The sequence below is a fragment of the Macaca nemestrina genome, chromosome 1 (assembly GCF_043159975.1).
Source record: "Macaca nemestrina isolate mMacNem1 chromosome 1, mMacNem.hap1, whole genome shotgun sequence".
NCBI classification, from domain to species: Eukaryota; Metazoa; Chordata; class Mammalia; order Primates; family Cercopithecidae; genus Macaca; species Macaca nemestrina.
In genome coordinates this window covers 166,951,336-166,968,975 of record NC_092125.1, presented here as the reverse complement: position 1 = coordinate 166,968,975, position 17,640 = coordinate 166,951,336, and the positions used below count along the sequence as shown (strand labels likewise).

At 38.1% G+C, this 17,640-nt stretch overlaps 1 protein-coding gene across 33 annotated transcripts in view; it reads left to right on the top strand.

Moving 5' to 3' along the window:
- The window catches only part of LOC105498451 (SH3GL interacting endocytic adaptor 1), a 216,421-nt gene that overhangs the window by 114,954 nt on the left and 83,827 nt on the right, over positions 1–17,640 (top strand). For 19 of the 33 annotated variants that reach the window (XM_071091696.1, XM_071091686.1, XM_071091673.1 and 16 more), the window contains 2 exons: positions 10,636–10,647; positions 17,592–17,603. The exons of the other annotated variants lie outside the window; for them this stretch is intronic. In XM_071091696.1, the coding sequence (XP_070947797.1) occupies positions 10,636–10,647; positions 17,592–17,603 (24 nt within the window). The remainder of the gene's footprint in view (positions 1–10,635; positions 10,648–17,591; positions 17,604–17,640) is intronic. 33 annotated transcript variants of the gene reach the window in all.

Sequence of the window (17,640 nt, the reverse complement as noted above, 5' to 3'; positions counted from 1 at the left end):
TTACCCATTAATTACCCTAAGCATCAAGCTGGGAAAGTGTGTTAATTTTTGTGATGCCTATGAACTGGTTTTGCAGATAATTCCAGAAGGAAGCATCCCTAAATTGTTTTGAGTACCACCAACATCCCCTGCATACATATGGTACTCTTTGGGAGACCTATTGAAGGCTAACATTCACAATGGCACACTTCATTGTGCATCATGGATAATTGACTTTGTTCTAACTCCCCCTTCAAATCATTTCACCAAATATATGTTGAGCACCCTCCACGCAGCAGGCACTGAGAACTGATACCAGAAATATTGAACAGTCTGAGAAAACAACATCTAGCAGCAACCAGAAGCTGAAATGTTTCTTGTGGTTCAAGCCCTTGCCTGTCTTCACTTCAGTTTCCTGATTGAAGATGTGGTCTTCTGCAGTCCACATTCCTCTGGCCTCCATTTCCAGGTCTTCTGGCTTGCTCACCCTTCCTAGGATCTCAGATATGGACATCTCCATTCCTTCCAAATCCCACCCGGAGCACTGTCTGACACATCTGCATATGTGCTGTGCTCGCCAGGTACCTTAAAACCTGTGGCTCCCATGGCTTTTGTGGAGGTGAGAAGACAAATGCCATGGTTTAATCCTTGATGTGATCTTTTATGCTGCCATGGATTCCTTTATTTTTGGTTTTTGGTGAGCCAATAATCCCTTCTGGCTTATCTTGAGAAGGTGTCTTTTAACTACAAGGATTTTGTTCCTTACTGATTAAGAAATTGTGCTCTAGAGTAAGTCATTCTGGCTTTGCATTTATTATCCATGTAGCCCCGAGCAAATTACTTAACTCTTTAAGCCTCAGTCAAGGCTTAATTGAGTGTAAAATAAGATTAATAATACTGCCCACTTCATAGGATATTTGTAAGAATTAAGGAAACAATGCATATAAGGTGCTTAGTACTTTCTAAGGAAATTTATGTAAGGTCTAAAAGAAGTGCTTAGTAAATAATAGCTATTATTAATCAGAATAACAATAGAATACCAAAGTCATCTTTAAGATCATTGATGACTTTGAGAACTTGTCATGGTCATGAATTTGGTAGTGGCAGCTTTGAACACAAATTCTGTGTCAGATGCTTCACATACAAGAATTCATTCATCCTCCCAGCAACCCTGTGAGATCAGTACTATTATTATCCCCACTTTACAGATGAGAAAATTGAGACATTCAGGGATTTATTAACTCACTCGAGGCATCACAGCTAGTAAGTGAAGTTGCTGGGATTTAAACCCAGAAAGTTCAGTTTCTAATTGAGAACTCTTAACCACTATATTATACTAGTTTTGATGAAAGCTATTGGCTCTCTTTCTAGAAAAAAAGTTCTCTAGCTCATTCAAACTATTTTACATACAATTTCTGAATGCTCACATGAAAAAAACCTTTGGAAGGATATAGATCCCAGCACAAAGGGCCCACCTCATAGACTTTCTCCCCAGTGAGTCCATCCACACAGACTCTCTTCTACAGTACAGCACTTCATATATTGTACCATGTGACAGGAGAGCGAGGTTGAGTTGATACCTTGGCAGGTCAGGCTTAAACGCTGCTGTGTGACACGTGATTTCTCATTTATTGAAATTATCTGATTATATATCCAGATTGTATGCACTTTTGTTTTCAATGTTAAGGAATGATGTTGTTTTTATATGACTCACTTATTTCAGTTCCCCTAATCAATTAATCAATCGGCAAGCACTTTTTATGTCAATGGCACATTATAATAATGCTATGTGTTTTATAAATGCCCAGTCATGATCAAAAGGATGAAATGAGCAGCAGCACTATTAAGCCATCTGGGAGGTAGTTGATAGCCCATTTTACAGAGAAACCGGCACAGAAAGTTCAAGAGACAAGGATAAATAGAATGAACACAGGCTTTTGAGTATGTATCTTATTATCTATGTGACTATAGGCAAGTTCCTTAACTCTGAGCTTCAGATGCCATGTCTGTAAAATGGGAAAAAATGTGTCTACCTTCTTATGACAGGAGAAAATATTATAGAATACCAAGTTCAGTGTTGTCTCCCAGAAGAGGCGCCATTAAATATCAATCACATTCTCAGCTTTGCTTTCCTTTTCCTTAAGTTCAGAGACTTGTAGGAAGCAGAAGGAAAATAAAAATAGTGAGGGAGGACTTGAGCAAAGTCACAAGGGTTGAGAGAAATGATGTGAGAGCAGGAGCCGACCTGCCCTGGCATGTAGGCTAGTGCCTTCTCCCTTCCTCTGGAAAGTAAGTGATACAGTGAAATAAAGACTCTGACATTGAGCCATGAAGGAACAATTAGTTTAATCTTCATCCTGGAGATTTGCAACGCATAACTATTTAACCAAAAAAATATGAGGAGGGGGAAATAGCTTTGAACTGGAGACAGTCTGGTGTTGTTTGCCTGTTCCATGTGGCCCACCCACCATTCCACCCCCAAATTAGCCTGCCAGAGAGCAAAATCCATGAATTTGCTGCTGCTTGGTAACACCACCCCCTTTCCTGTCCTCACTTTGGCAGAAGGTTCAGAACCCCATTGAGTTCAGTGAAAACAAAGAGTCATCAGTGGAGGAGGTGAGCTCCAGTCTCCTACACACCAGCATTCTCTCCTGGTAGAAACAGTGCACAGTGCAAGGAGAGGCTAAAGATTGCATGCATTCTGGTGCAAGGCACTCAGCCTAGAACTCTTATGCAGGGAATTAGAAGGCAGAAGTTCAGCTTGCGTTCTACTCATCAAGGAAAGCTTCGTAGGGTAAACGTGATTTTGATTGGTCTAGACCAGGGGTATCAAACATGGGGCATATAAACTGCCACCCCATCCCCAAATCTTCAACAGATATTGCCACTAAATCCCAGATACAGGCTGAGAAGCCAGCCCCTCTAGACAGACCTGCAGGCAGCTGGACCAAAATCAGCTAGAGTTAGCATATGAGATGCACCTTTTGTTTTTTCCAGGACTTATGGAGGATAGATGGGAAAACAGGTGGAAACTTTCTTTTTTCTTCTCAACATTGTAATAAATCATGTACTGTATGCAGAAGAATTAGTTTTGTATCTGATACTGTTTTTTCATTCCTTCATTACTAATTTTTTTTCCTAGGAATTTTTCTGTAGCTTCCATTTCCTGACATTTAAAATCCACACCTTTCATGCCCACTTACTCTGGTAAAAAGAAATCTTGAGCTGTATGAATATTCACTATTCAACCTGGAGTGCCTTTGTCATGATTTCTCCAATTAATGTTGATTGTACATTCTGAGTAAATGTAAGGGTTAGATTTTTCTTACATAAACACAATTCCTACATCGTGTTATACTGTCTCAGGCAAGCTGACCTGATTTGAGGGTTCTGGAAACATGATCACTATGGTTGGAGATCACAAACACTCAATTTCTGTAACCAACTCAAAATTTAATTGAATAAGGCTATGTACTCACAATATTGACACATCGTATAAAATATTAGGATGGCCTCAGTAGAAGTAGCAAATTATTGAGTTATATGCTTTTTATTATAATGTTAATTGTAATCAAAAAAGGCTAACTTTTATATCTTTAAGGTCTGCCTTAATTTTAAATGTTAGTAGCATTTAGAATTTAAAACTATTTTGATTAGCTAAGGGCCATAATCAGGGTAGAATGTGCTCTGTAAAGAAGCAATCAATTTTGAAAGTAAGTTTTTAACAGAAGCCTACTTTGTGAACCGTTTACTGAATGTTGGGTTTCTAACAACTAATCCTGCACCCAGAGTTTGTAGGTTGTCTACTTTTTCCCTAAGGACGCATTTTCTGTAGGTCCCACATCAGTGAATGACACATAGCAGGTACTTAGAAAATACTTGTTGATTGTCTGGGTGGACGGATGCACCACGGGGCGTTACATAAAATGTATGCCGTGTCTAGCTCTGCTATAATGCAACTTATGTTACTCGCATTATTTTACAAACAGAGCAAATTTATGGTTCTCAGTTCCTTTGATCTTTTCCTCTTCAATTTAACCAAGTTTCTTTTTCCACTACTTGATGGGTAAACAACAAGAGTAATTGTTTCCTGTTTATTCATCTACAATGTGTAGGTTTTTTTAAAAAGTTTATTAATGTGTTCTTTTCTGTGAGTCCTAGTGCACATCCAGTGAGATCGTTTTCTCATCTAGAGCCTGAGGTTTTCAGTCACTTAGTTGTCTTCAACCTTGAAGGTCACATATCAATGATTACCTTTCTTATACAATTATACTTATTTTTTTACTAAGGAGTTTCTAAAAATATGTGAATAATAGTATAAATAAGCGTAACAGTATAAGAAAAAAAAAATCTATCCCTTTGCCCTCTGAACGAGATTTCATTTTAGTGGCAGCAGTCTACAGCAGTAAATGTACTTTTTATTGTTTTAGAAAAAGAATCTTAGAGTATGAATCACTCACATTAATTATGTCAAAAAAAATTTTCATCAAAGACTGGGGAGAATTTCATTTCTAAACAGAATGAAGGTGATATTTCCTTCCAACTTAACATCTGTCTAAAGGACAGCCGCTAACTGCCCATGGACCTTGGAGCTGCAGCTTGAAACAGCGGCCAGCACAGAAGAGATGCAGAGCCATGGCTGCCAGCCTAGCTGCCTGTCCCGATGCGGGCAACAGAGACAGAGGGCGGATGGACCAACCTCAGTGTGTTTTGCCCAATCAAAACGCCTTTCCACTTTGTAACCTATTTGAAGCCCATCTTAATTTCATTATTTTTTAAACACGGCACACGGGGAATCAAAATGAGTTTCCAAAGAGGAATGACAAATGGCAGCACATATCATAACCAGGTATTTTCTGATATTTTTTCACCCATGCCTCTTCTCAACACCAACAGTTACTAAATGTCCACGCCTCAGAACTCCTGATAAGTAACAGCAATAAGCTGCACTGGCGCAGAGTAAAGCCAGAATCTCCATGGTGGTCTTCAAGAGCCTCATTGTCAAGATTCCCCCAGCCCTAGACTAACAGCTGCCATTCTTCCCTCTCCTTCTACTCCTCCCTGGCTCCCTGGGAGCCCTCTTCCCCTAGATAGCTGTGTCGTGACCTCCCTCACGAACTGCCACTATTTGCTCGGTCACTTTCTCAAGGAAGCCTCCCCTGACCACCTTATATAAAATCACGAAACCCTTTGCCCTGGAATTCCTGAACCCCTTTATTTGCACTACTTTTTAAAATTGCATTTGTCATCTTCTCAAATACTAAATACTTTCCTTATTTAATTAGTACACAGTCATGTGTTGCTTAATTGGTGTTAGACAATTTTATCATTGTGTGCACAACACAGAATGCACTTAGACAAACCTAGATGGCACAGCCTACCACACACCTAGGTTGTGTGGTGTAACCTAGTGCTCCCAGGCTGCAAATATGTATGGCATATTACTGTATTGAATACCATAGACAAATGTAACATAATCATATCTCCGAATCTAAACATATGTAAACATTAAAAAGTACAGTAAAAATACGGTATGAAAGATTTTTTTAATGGTACACCTGTATAAGGCATTTACCATGAATGGAGTTTGCAGGGCTCATAGTTGCTCTGGGTGAGTCAGTGAGTGGATGTGAAGGCCTAGGACATGACTGGATACTACTGTAGACTTTGTAAACACTGTACAATTAGGCTACCCTAAATTTATAAAATTAGCCTTATAACTCTTTTACTTTGTAAACTTCTAAACTTTTTAAAAAGTATTGACTCTTTTGTTATAACATTTAACCCAAAAACATTGTACAGCTGTACAAAAATACTTTATACTCTTTCTTTATAGTATTTAAAGTAAATCCTTTCTTTATACTCTATTCTACAAGCTTTTATTCTATTAAAATTTTTTCTTTTCACTTCTTAAACTTTTTAGTTAAAAACTGAGACACAAACAAAAACATTGGCCTAGACCTACACAGGGTCGGGACCAGCAACATCACTGTCTTTCGCCTCCACCTTTTATCCCACTGGAAGGCCTTCAGGGGCAGTAACACACATGGAGCTGTCACCTCCTCAGGTGACAGTGCCTTCTTCTGAAATACTTCCTGAAGGACCTGCACAAGGCTGTTTTACAGTTAATTAACTTGTTTTTTATAAGTGGAAGGAGTATACTCAAAAAATAACAATAAATAGTATAGTAAATCCATATACCAGTAACAGCCATTTATTATCAAGTATTATGTACTTAATAATCCTGGCAGCACAGGAGGTTTGTTTGCACCAGCATCACCACAAGCGCATGGGTAACGCGTCGCACTATGACATCACGAGGCAGTAGAAATTTTTCAACTCTATCATAATCTTATGGGACCACCATCGTATATGCGGTCCATCGTTGACCTAAACGTCTGTATAAAATGCATGACAGTGTTTATTACTGATTATCTTTCTCCTTCCTCTACTACCAGATGTAAACCCATTGGAGCTTTTATCGCCTTTTCTGTTGTTCACTAATATCCCCAGAATAGTGTCTGGTATTTACTAGGTGCTCAATAAATATCTGTTAATGGCTTAATAAATGAATAATCCTTTTGCCTCTTGTGAATACCCAAGTAGTCATAAATAGCCAAGACAAAGTGATTATTTTATAATAGAATCCCATTTATTAAAATATAAAGATTTGGACTGGGCATAGTGGCTCATGCCTATAATTCCAGTGCTTTGGGAAGCCACACTGGGAGGATTGCTTGAGCCCAGGAGTTTGAGACCAGCCTGAGCAACATAGCGAGACCCAGTCTTTACAAAACATAAAATAAAAATAAAATGAGCCAGGCACAGTGGCATGCACCTGTAATCCCAGCTACTCAGGAGGCTGAGACGGAAGGATCGCTTGAACCCAGGAGTTCAAGGTTAGAGTGAGCTATGATTACACCACTGCACTTCAGCCTGGGGAATAAAACTAGACCCTACCTCTTAAAATACATCATATAAACAAAAATAAAAAGAGAAAGATTCAGGATACAGTCATCCTATTTTTCAGGTTCAATGATTGCAGACTCTTAAAAGGCTTACAGATTCAACCTGACATTTTATGTCTTGATCCGACTCTATGATGCCTGATGCCAAAAATTCTCATGACAGCTCAATTCCTTGTTAAGCTGGGCAGCAAGCAGGGATGTAATCAGAGCACAAAACCTTAATGTAAGTGATCATCAAAACTGGTTTATATTTTCTTCATTCACCTCTATTAGCTTTGACTCTCAAACAGAATTCAATTTTGAATTGGTTTCTAACCCCTCATGCAAAAATGTAGGTAGCAACAAACCTAACTTGAATGAATACTTGCATTTTACCATGTTATTTGGAGTAATAACAGCCAGAGAGAGAGACCCTCCAGCTACAGAGGGTCGGGGTCTATGAGTTCCTTGAAAGCTGTTGATTATGGGATAAGCTGCCTTTCAACAAGCCTTGTAAGTCAGAAATTGTGTTTTCTTAGGCTCTTGGACAAAAAAAAAAAAAAAATCCCTGTCCTTCGTAACCATTCAATGGTTATATTTTAGGTAAATTTATATTTTGTCAAAAAATTCACTTACTCATTTCTATTTACAAGTAAGCCCAGAGGGATATCTTTCTTTCCCATTTCTCTTATTTATCTTTTCCATAATTAAAAATAAACTCTGATGCTACTAGCTCATTTTAAATCAAATATATATTTGTTTTTTCCTATCTTTGTTTTTATTTTTTTTTCAACATTCTGAGGAAACCTTTAAGCTAAGAGGTCGAGGTCATAGCCTAGGTGTTGATAGCTGCTGCCATAGCAAAACAGCATATTAAATCAAGATGGTTTAATATATTAGGTAGCCTGAAGTGGAGAGGTGTAGGGAGGAGGGGAGGGATAACCCTTATCATTTGTGTGTTCACGTTTACTCTTCTGATTTTAATTAAATAAGATGCATTTTATTTTAGAAAAGGCTGAGAAATTTACCTTATAAATAAGAGTTTTAGTTCAAGGGCTGAAAACTACAAGGATGTAGCCCTTTTCTTGGCCCTTAACTATTCTGAAGCATTAGTTTTTGCTCTAGGAGAAAATTCTGCCCTGGACATCTGAGCACATAATCTTCACTAACGTTGTACAAAGCTGTGCCACTTCTTTAGAACATTTGTAACATGGGTAGCACCTGAGGTCACTAATAGGCAGAGAAATTAACAGTTAAGTAGGAGCTAACTGAAATATTTATGGAGCTGGTGAAAGAACCATTACAACTGAGGACACATGGCTTGTGCCATATATAATTCAGCCTTATTTCAAAGAACAATTTATTTTTTTTATTTCAAAAGACATTGTACTTCAAACATTTGTATAATGTTACAATGGCTCCCCATAAAGGGAATTTATAAACTTGTGTTGAATGCCTCACTCTATGTTTGGGGCTAGAGAGAATCCGTGCATAGCCATTATTGTGAGTTAATAATCGAGTGGAGACATCTAAACAATACAGAACAAAATAAAAATTGCAGAAATGTACTAGCAATGTGTACCTTTGTTCCCTGAGGCTAATAAAGGTCAGGCAAATACAAAGGCCTTCAATATTTATTTATTATTTTGAACAAAAGGACTGAGTCACAATCAAACCAGAGAAGGGAGCAATGTATTTTGGCAGGCAAAGCTGGGAAAGGTCTTATGGAAGAAATGTTACTGACCTTGAAAAATGAGTAATTTTGATTCAGGGAGAGGGAGAAGTAGCATGGGAAGAAGACAGGGAAGCGTGTAAGTGCATGGCACATCCAAGAGAGCCAGGAGAGTGCAGCGAGGTGCAGGCTTCATAGAAAGTCAACGGAGGAAGATGAGGGTGGGAAGGGAAGCTGCAGCCCTTCATCAAAGCATTAAATTCCATAGAATGGAGTTGGCATTCTATTTTCTGGATAGTAAAGAGGTTTTTTAAGGGCAGAATGATATATTCACTTCACTATTTTTGGAAAATGATTCCGAGGATAGTGTGAAGGATGGATTAGGAGATGAAGCTGGAAATAGGACCTTCAGCTAGGAAGCGAATGTGCTGTCAGTGAGGGATAATGAAGGCCTCATTAAGATAGGAGCTGAGGAAGTAAGAGGGCATTCTGAGGGGCCATTGACCACTCACAGGGAGAAGAATTCATAATTGTACGTGGAGAATAGGGAGAAATCAAGGATGGGATCTAAGAAGAACTGACAGTTCTAGCCATGGTGACTTGGAGAAGATGATAGGTCCTGGGTTCCCCGGTGAGACTGGAGTTTCTGGAAAGTCTCATGTTTTCGTTTCATGACCATGCCTGGCTACAATGCATGAGTAGTATTTTCCAACTCCTCTCAATATTATGAAACATAATTTTTTATTGTCAAGCCACAAATCCGTTTGATAAAAGTAAACCATTCAAAAGAAAGATTAGGCCAGGCATGATGGTTCACGCCTCTAATCCCAGAACTTTGGGAGGCTGAGGTGGGGGGATCACTTGAGCCCAGAAGTTCAAGACTAGCCTGGGCAATATAGCAAGACCCTATCTTTACAAAAACAAAAATAATTAGCCAGAAATTGTGGTACATGCTTATAGTCCTAGCTACATGGGAGGCTGAGGTGGGAGAATCTCTTGAGAACAGGAATTGAGGGTTTCAGCGAGCTATGATTATGCCACTGCACTCCTCCCTGGGCACAGAGCAAGACAGACTCTGTCAGAAAAAGAAAGAGAGAAAGAGAGAAAAAGAAAGAAAGAAGGAAAGAAAGAGAGAAAAAGAAAGAAAGAAGGAAAGAAAGAAAGAGAAAGGAAAGAGAGAAAAGAAAGAAAGAAAAAGAAAGAAAGAAAGAAAAGAAAGAAAGAAAGAAAGAAAGAAAGAAAGAAAGAAAGAAAGAAAGAAAGAAAGAAAGAAAAGAAGAAAAGAAAGAAAGAAAGAAAGAAAGAAAGAAAGAAAGAAAGAAAGAAAGAAAGAAAGAAAGAAAGAAAGAAAGAAAGGAAGGAAGGAAGGAAGGAAGGAAGGAAGGAAGAGAAAGAGAAAGAAAGAAAGAAAGAAAGAAAGAAAGAAAGAAAGAAAGAAAGAAAGAAAGAAAGAAAGAAAGAAAGAAAGAAAGAAAGAAAGAAAGAAAGAAAAGAGAGAGAGGGAGGGAAGGAGGAAGGAAGGAAGGAGAGAAAGAGAAAGAAGAAATAAATAAAGAGAAAGAGAAAGAAAGAGAGAAGGAGGGAGGGAGGGTGGAAGGAAGGAAGGAGGAAGGAAGGAAGGAAGGAAGGAAGGAAGGAAGGAAGGAAGGAAGGAAGGAAGGAAGGAAGGAAGGAAGGAAGGAAACATGGAATGAAGGAAGGAAGGAAACATGGAAGGAAGGAAGGAAGGAAGGAAGGAAGGAAGGAAGGAAGGAAGGAAGGAAGGAAGGAAGGAAGGAAGGAAGGAAGGAAGGAGCAAGCTTAGAATGTGCTTAGATGCCCAGATGAAGTCCACACCAATGCCCTCTGTAGCTTGAACTAAAGACAGCAGCCTAGGAATGACCATATCAGACCCCCACAGGAAGCATTTATAAAAGCAGTGCCTTCAAGAGCTGCCTTAAGTAAGGTTATCCTGAGTCTTGTCCTGTTTCTTCTTGAAAATACATTTCACCTCTCTCATTTTCTCTTTATTCTTCCTCCCCATGCCTACGCTTTTAGAGGAAAAGTCCGGTAAGAAATAAGTCCTTTCCACTTTTGGGGCAAACATTATTTATTCTGTTTATTTTCATTATCTGCATATCTAATGACTGACTGTGTTTAACACCTAAACAAGGTTTTGAACTTTAAAAACAAACCTTTGTGAACCATGACCAGGTCTCATTATGCCACATGGGAAAAAAAAGGAAGTTGGTTGCTAAGTGATTTTACAAACCCGTTATTAAGGGCCCTGGGGTAATTTTGTAAAGATTCACCTCTGCCTCAATCACAGCCATATGATCAAATATTTTGGTACTAAGTTTCATTTATTGCAGTTTCCACTGGAATTAGTCAAGCTACATATACATATCATGAGCTAAGCAAATGTTTTTTAAGTTAATTTTTGATTAGTGTACAACATAGTAGCATCTGGAATGCCTATGAAGCTGGCCTGGGAATGGGGAGTTGTAGGGAAGCTGGGGGGTTTTATTTTGTTTTTGTTTTAGTAAATCCAAATATTCCCTCCTGGAATTGTCAGAGACTGGAAAAGAGGATCTTTATAAAATGCAAATTACCTCCTGGATGTTAATTTTTAGTAGCAGTGGGTGATTTTTAGTGGCAACACAAGTCTGATACGATGTACCTACATCGTTTTATTTTAGAGCAACACAAGGAACAGATCTCAAAAAATAAAATGAGTTTGTTCTCTTCTTGGTTGCCTGGTTTGTTGGGAACATGTTCTCAGGATACTGATGCATGGCTGACAGAGGTGACCTCTCTGCTGGAAAATAGGAAAATATTATGTTCCATGTTCATAGCACCAAGTGGTTGGTTTGTTGTTAACGCACCTAGGTGCGTGGTGCAGTAAGTGCTTTCACCTCTTATCCTTCCCACTGACCAAATCCTGGCAGCCACTCCACCACATACAGGATACTGTGCTTACAGAAAAGCCATAGGATAGGAGGGAGGCGGAAGAGAGACACAGGAAGGACAAAAATATGAGACCAAAACATTAAAATGTCTCAAAATATGAGCCCCACTCTTTAGGTTTCCAAAAATAACATAAGGAGCTACAATTATGATTATTACTAAGCTAAATGGCCCGCTTCTGAGTAATTCAAAATCAACCATGCATCGCCTGTTCTGTGGCAGTTTCCAATTTCATTTATTCTTGTGGACCCTGAATGTTTTTCTGAATTAACCAAATTTGGCCACTTCAAATATCCACAGGACTGTGTGGCCTGAATTTTGTCTATGGTGCTTTAAAACTTCTCTCTTTTTCATTAGTTTCATTAATTTTAACTGCAAGAATTTCCCCCTGTCACTCCCTCACCTAATTTTTCTTTGGAAATGTCCATCTTGATTCCTCGGCCTGGTCATTTTATTGACTAGCAGGTTCTTCGTTTCTCTTCCCAAATGAAATTTTAGAAGATCATCTCAAATATGTCTGATTGAATATAATAGACAGTCGCTGTAATTTAACTTGTAATCTGTAGTCGACCGAAGTTTAAATACAGATAAACACCTACAATAGCGTGGCAAATTGATGCTTGCCAAATAGTTTGTCTTCACCCTAAAGCATTTAAAAACAAGTAGGAATCCTCGTAAGAATCTTAGTAATAAATGTAGTGATCATATATTCTAATTCTTTCCTAGAAAATTCTCTAACATTAATCACTCAATTTACTAAAATGAGGCTATAGAAAAATCATATTTGTTTAGTGCTTTGTAGTTAATTGCCCATTCTCAACTTTGTTTCCCTATAGCACTAAATTTAGCAAATTAGGATGCCATAAAACTTCAAAATCTGGGTTATTTAATGAATGTGACAAGGGGGATAGATTGTTTGGTTAGTTGGAAATGATAAACATATTAAAACACTTTATTCACATTGACTAAGATGAAGGTATCATAGTTAACTGAATTTAAGTTAACTCTGTTATATAAAAGATAATAAAACAGAACTGCCATGTCATATAAGAACAGTGTGAAGACTGAGGATGTAGGCTGCAGTATTTTCTTTTAGGTAGATATATTCATTTTGAAAATTATATAAATTTTAGAAATATACCACATTCTCGATCTTCATTCCAGTGACAAAATCATAGATTAGCAGTGTTTATCCACTTTGAAAATAGCCTCAACATATAAAATAAGAGTTATCTCTAAGTTGAACACCAAAATAAAAGTAGAAGGGAAAATAAAATGTTTTCCACATTGGAAGACCAAGAGAAATCTAGGTAGTGAACACAGTATTTAATTAGGAATGAAGGAAATTTGTTCAGAAAACAAGCAGACCACTTGCAAAGTCTCTGAGTAATCAGACATAGAAATGAAGCAGTAATAACAGCAGAGAGAATTTACTGAGTGCTTATTATGTATGATACAAATGGCTGCAATCAGAGGTGAATTAACCTCCTGCAGATTCTGAACAACTGAATAGGTGTTTTGTTTGGTTGTGCAGTTAAAAACAATTTCAGCCCACATTTCAAAACTAGAACATTTCAAATTAAAAAAAAAAAAAATCTGGATGCTCATCATCTCTCTGAAGTCCTGGCAGGACTAAGCCCACATTCTCACGTGGCGCACATGGGGTGCACTGAATAGTGGCCAGTTTTCCAGAATCTCATAATGTGTATGTGCCTGACTCCCAGCACCCCCTCCCCATCCCCCGCCCACTTTTTACTCCTGCAAGCATTTGGGTTTGCAACTTTGGACGTAGATCTCTCAGCTTATAGAATATATCAAGACCAGATACTAAATTAGTTTTCTTCTGCCTTTGAAGAAAATTCTGTATATTGGTAAACAAAAAATAGAACACTAAAGGCTTTGACATTCTTGGGAAATGATGGGAGAAAGGGTAAAGCAAAATTTTGAACAGGCAAAGACCCTTCCGTCCTGGCTGATAATAATTTTTCTGTCCTTATCTGGCATAGCCTAAGCCAATTTTTGCTCTTCAGTGGTGATAATTGGCATATATAAAGCCCTCCCATTTGCTTCTGGAATTATTTTCCTTTTGAAGCTTTCAGATAGCTCTTAATTAAAGACCTTGAGGCTTTCTGGGTCTGCACTTTGTACAGCTTCTAGCTCTGTCTTTTGGGTTCTGTTTAATCAGCCTGTGACTACATGAATTTGAACAGCTATTCCCTGCTGAAGGCATTTTGCAAATGGAGTTTCCAAAATGCTATATTACAAGGTTGTCTTTTACTAGAAAAAAAATTAAACCTTGAACTTGTGATTAAAATATAGGTTTATAACTCATTGGAAATTAAGATATGACTCAATTTGGGTAGATTAATATATTTGAAATTATTTTGAAAAAGTTTTCTGTATAACCTTAAATTAAAAGTAATGGCAAAAAACCACAATTACTCTTGCACCTGCCTTAATAATAAAGTGTCTTGTATGTAAGGTTTTGCCTCTGAATGCTTGCAATCTAGATTCTATTTTGCATATTTCTCACAATTTTATCTTGGGCCACTTTTAGTCCTCTAATTGCTATATTTTAAAAGTGAGTTGTTTGTCATGAAATTCCCATACCTCTTTCTACACAAAAGAACTTTTTAATTTGGTCACTAAAGAATAATAAAGTCTAAAGTTTCATTTATAAAAGTGTTTTAATTTTTCTCAAAACACAGTATGGATTAGTCAATAAGATAATTTAAGCCCAGAAACAAGTATTCATGTGGCCTTTTTTTTTACAATTTTATTTAAGGTGCATCCAGGCAGGTTTATAAGAAAGGTGGACTCAATAGGTAGCAGTACCTGGAAAATAAGGCAAATAATAAAGTCTGTAATATTACAAGTAAATTGTCTAGAATAATATGTCTAGAATCCTAGCTACTTATAAGCTTGTCTGAAAAATAACCACTCCTGGATGTTAATCACAATGACTCGCTGCTTTTGGAGTCATTCAACAATGCTATGCTTGGCATCATAGAAGGAATGAGAAAATGAGAAACAGGGGATCTGAATTCTGTCTGGTTCTACCTGCTTACTAGCTGTGTATCTCAGAGCCTCACCTTCCTCTCTGTAGCATGTAGCCAGTTGGACTAGATATCCATGGAGGCCTACCCAGATGTAAAAAGCTACAAGTTTTGCTTCCTATCTATGCTCTAGAAAGAATATCCTCTACATTTGAACAAACTCCTAACTTTCTTTGTGTTTGTGCTCCTCATTTTGGTTTTGGGAGGTAGCTTCTGGTGACTCCATGCATTAGCCCATATATTGAAAGGGAAACTGACGAACAGCTCTTTCCCCACTCACATCCTAGTCACTCGTGTAACATCAGAAAGCTCCTAAAGAGGCAGAGCTATCAGAGATTGTTGTAATAAATTGATAGCAGCCATAATCAAGATTTGAAAAGCGAAAGGAAGAAGTCATACTTTTGCTTGTTGTGTTTGTTGTTGTTGTTGTTGTTGTTTTTATCATACTTTAAGTTCTAGGGTACATTTGCACAACGTGCAGGTTTGTTACATATGTATACATGGTGCCATGCTGGTTGCTGCACCCATTAACTCGTCATTTACATTAAGTATTTCTCCTAATTCTATCCTTCCCCCCTCCCCCTACCCCACGACAGGCCCTGGTGTGTGATGTTCCCCACCCTGTGTCCAAGTGTTCTCATTGTTCAATTCCCACCTACGAGTGAGAACATGCAGTGTTTGGTTTTCTGTCCTTGAGATAGTTTGCTCAGAATGGTTTCCAGCTTCATCCATGTCCCTACAAAGGACATGAACTCATCCTTTTTTATGGCTGCATAGTATTCTGTGGTGTATATGTGCCACATTTTCTTAATGCAGTCTGTCATTGATGGACATTTGCGTTGGTTCCAAGTCTTTGCTATTGTGAATCGTGCCGCAATAAATGTACGTGTGCATGTGTCTTTATAGTCGCATGATTTATAATCCTTTGGGTATATATCCAGTAATGGGATCGCTGGGTCAAATGATATTTCTAGTTCTAGATCCTTGAGGAATTGCCACACTGTCTTCCACAATGGTTGAACTAATTTACACTCCCACCAACAGTGTAAAAGTGTTCATATTTCTCCACATCCTCTCCAGCATCTGTTGTTTCCTGACTTTTTAATGATTGCCATTCTAACAGGTGTGAGATGGTATCTCATTGTGGTTTTGATTTGCATTTCTGTGATGACCAGTGATGATGAGCATTTTTTTCATGTGTCTGTTGGCTGCATAAATGTCTTATTTTGAGAAGTGTCTGTTCATATCCTTTGCCCACTTTTTGATGGGGTTGTTTGATTTTTTCTTGTAAATTTGTGTAAGTGCTTTGTAGATTCTGGATGTTAGCCCTTTGTCAGATGGGTAGATTGCAAAAATTTTCTCCCGTTCTGTAGGTTGCTGTTCACTCTGATGGTAGTTTCTTTTCCTGTGCAGAAGCTGTTTAGTTTAATGAGATCCCATTTATCTATTTTGGTTTTTGTTGCTATTGCTTTTGGTGTTTTAGTCATGAAGTCCTTGCCCATGCCTATGTCCTGAATGGTATTGCCTAGGTTTTCTTCTAGGGTTTTTATGGTGTTAGGTCTAACATTTAAGTCTTTAATCCATCTTGAATTAATTTTTATATAAGTTGTAAGGAAAGGATCCAGTTTCAGCTTTCTACATATGGCTAGCCAGTTTTCTCAGCACCATTTATTAAATAGGGAATCCTTTCCCCATTGCTTGCTTTTGTCAGGTCTGTTAAAGATTAGATGGTTGTAGATGTGTGGTGTTATTTCTGAGGGCTCTGTTCTGTTCCATTGGTCTATATCTCTGTTTTGGTACCAGTACTGTACTGTTTTGGTTACTGTAGCCTTGTAGTATAGTTTGAAGTCAGGCAGTGTGATGCCTCCAGCTTTGTTCTTTTTACTTATGATTGTCTTGGCAATGAGGGCTCTTTTTTGGTTCCATATGAACTTTAAAGTAGTTTTATTCCAATTTTGTGAAGAAAGTCATTGGTAGCTTGATGGGAATGGCATTGGATCTATAAATTACCTTGGGCAGTATGGCCATTTTCACGATATTGATTCTTCCTATTCATGAGCATGGAATGTTCTTCCACTTGTTTGTGTCCTCTTTTATTTTGTTGAACAGTGGTTTGTAGTTCTCCTTGAAGAGGTCCTTCACATCCATTGTAAGTTTGATTCCTAGGTATTTTATTCTCTTTGTAGCAATTGTGAATGGGAGTTCACTCATGATTTGTCTCTCTGTTTGTCTGTTATTGGTGTATAGGAATGCTTGTGATTTTTGCACATTGATTTTGTGTTTTCTAAGGTCATGTGGTCCACCAGGGTTCTGTTGCTGCTGGACAGTTTTCGTCATTCCCAACTATGTTTGTGAGGGCCTCCTCATCTTTCCCATCACATTCTCATCATTGACATGACATTGGTAGAGGCCGCCCAAATCACTAGGCCAAGAACGTTCAACACAAAAGTATCCTTATAAGCACACCTTCCATAGAACACCAAAGAAAAATTCCACACAAGGAAAAGTGCTCTCTAAATCCTGCCTCTGGTTTTTTGTAAGCTCTTTTTGTACCCTAACTACGTGAAAAATGCATTATTGTCTATATTTGCTAACATCCTGCTCTGTAGGGAAACAGTTTACTTCTCTATTCTCTAAGTACCCCCTCCTCAAACTTTCTAGAGAAAAACTTCTATGGCAAGACATTAAACATTGTTAGTAAAGTTTTCTTGTATGTTTCTGCCTTGTTCTTATGTACACATAACTAAAACTTACATATCCACCTTAGCAAAGCTGTATTGTACAACGGATATCCTCTCTTTAAGGTTCTCCAATGCTTCCTGTGGTTTAAATAAGCCCTAAACACTAGGACTGCCTGTCTTCCTTTGGCCTGATTCTCTGGAGTGTATGTTTGGTTAGCTGCTTATTAAGTTTTCTATTACCCAAGACTTTTGACTGATCCATCATTCTCTGACTAGGTGTCTGTTCTCTCTTCCTTTTTGCTGATCACAGAGGCGCAGCCCGGTAAGAACTCTCAACATTTTTACCTTAAACATGTATA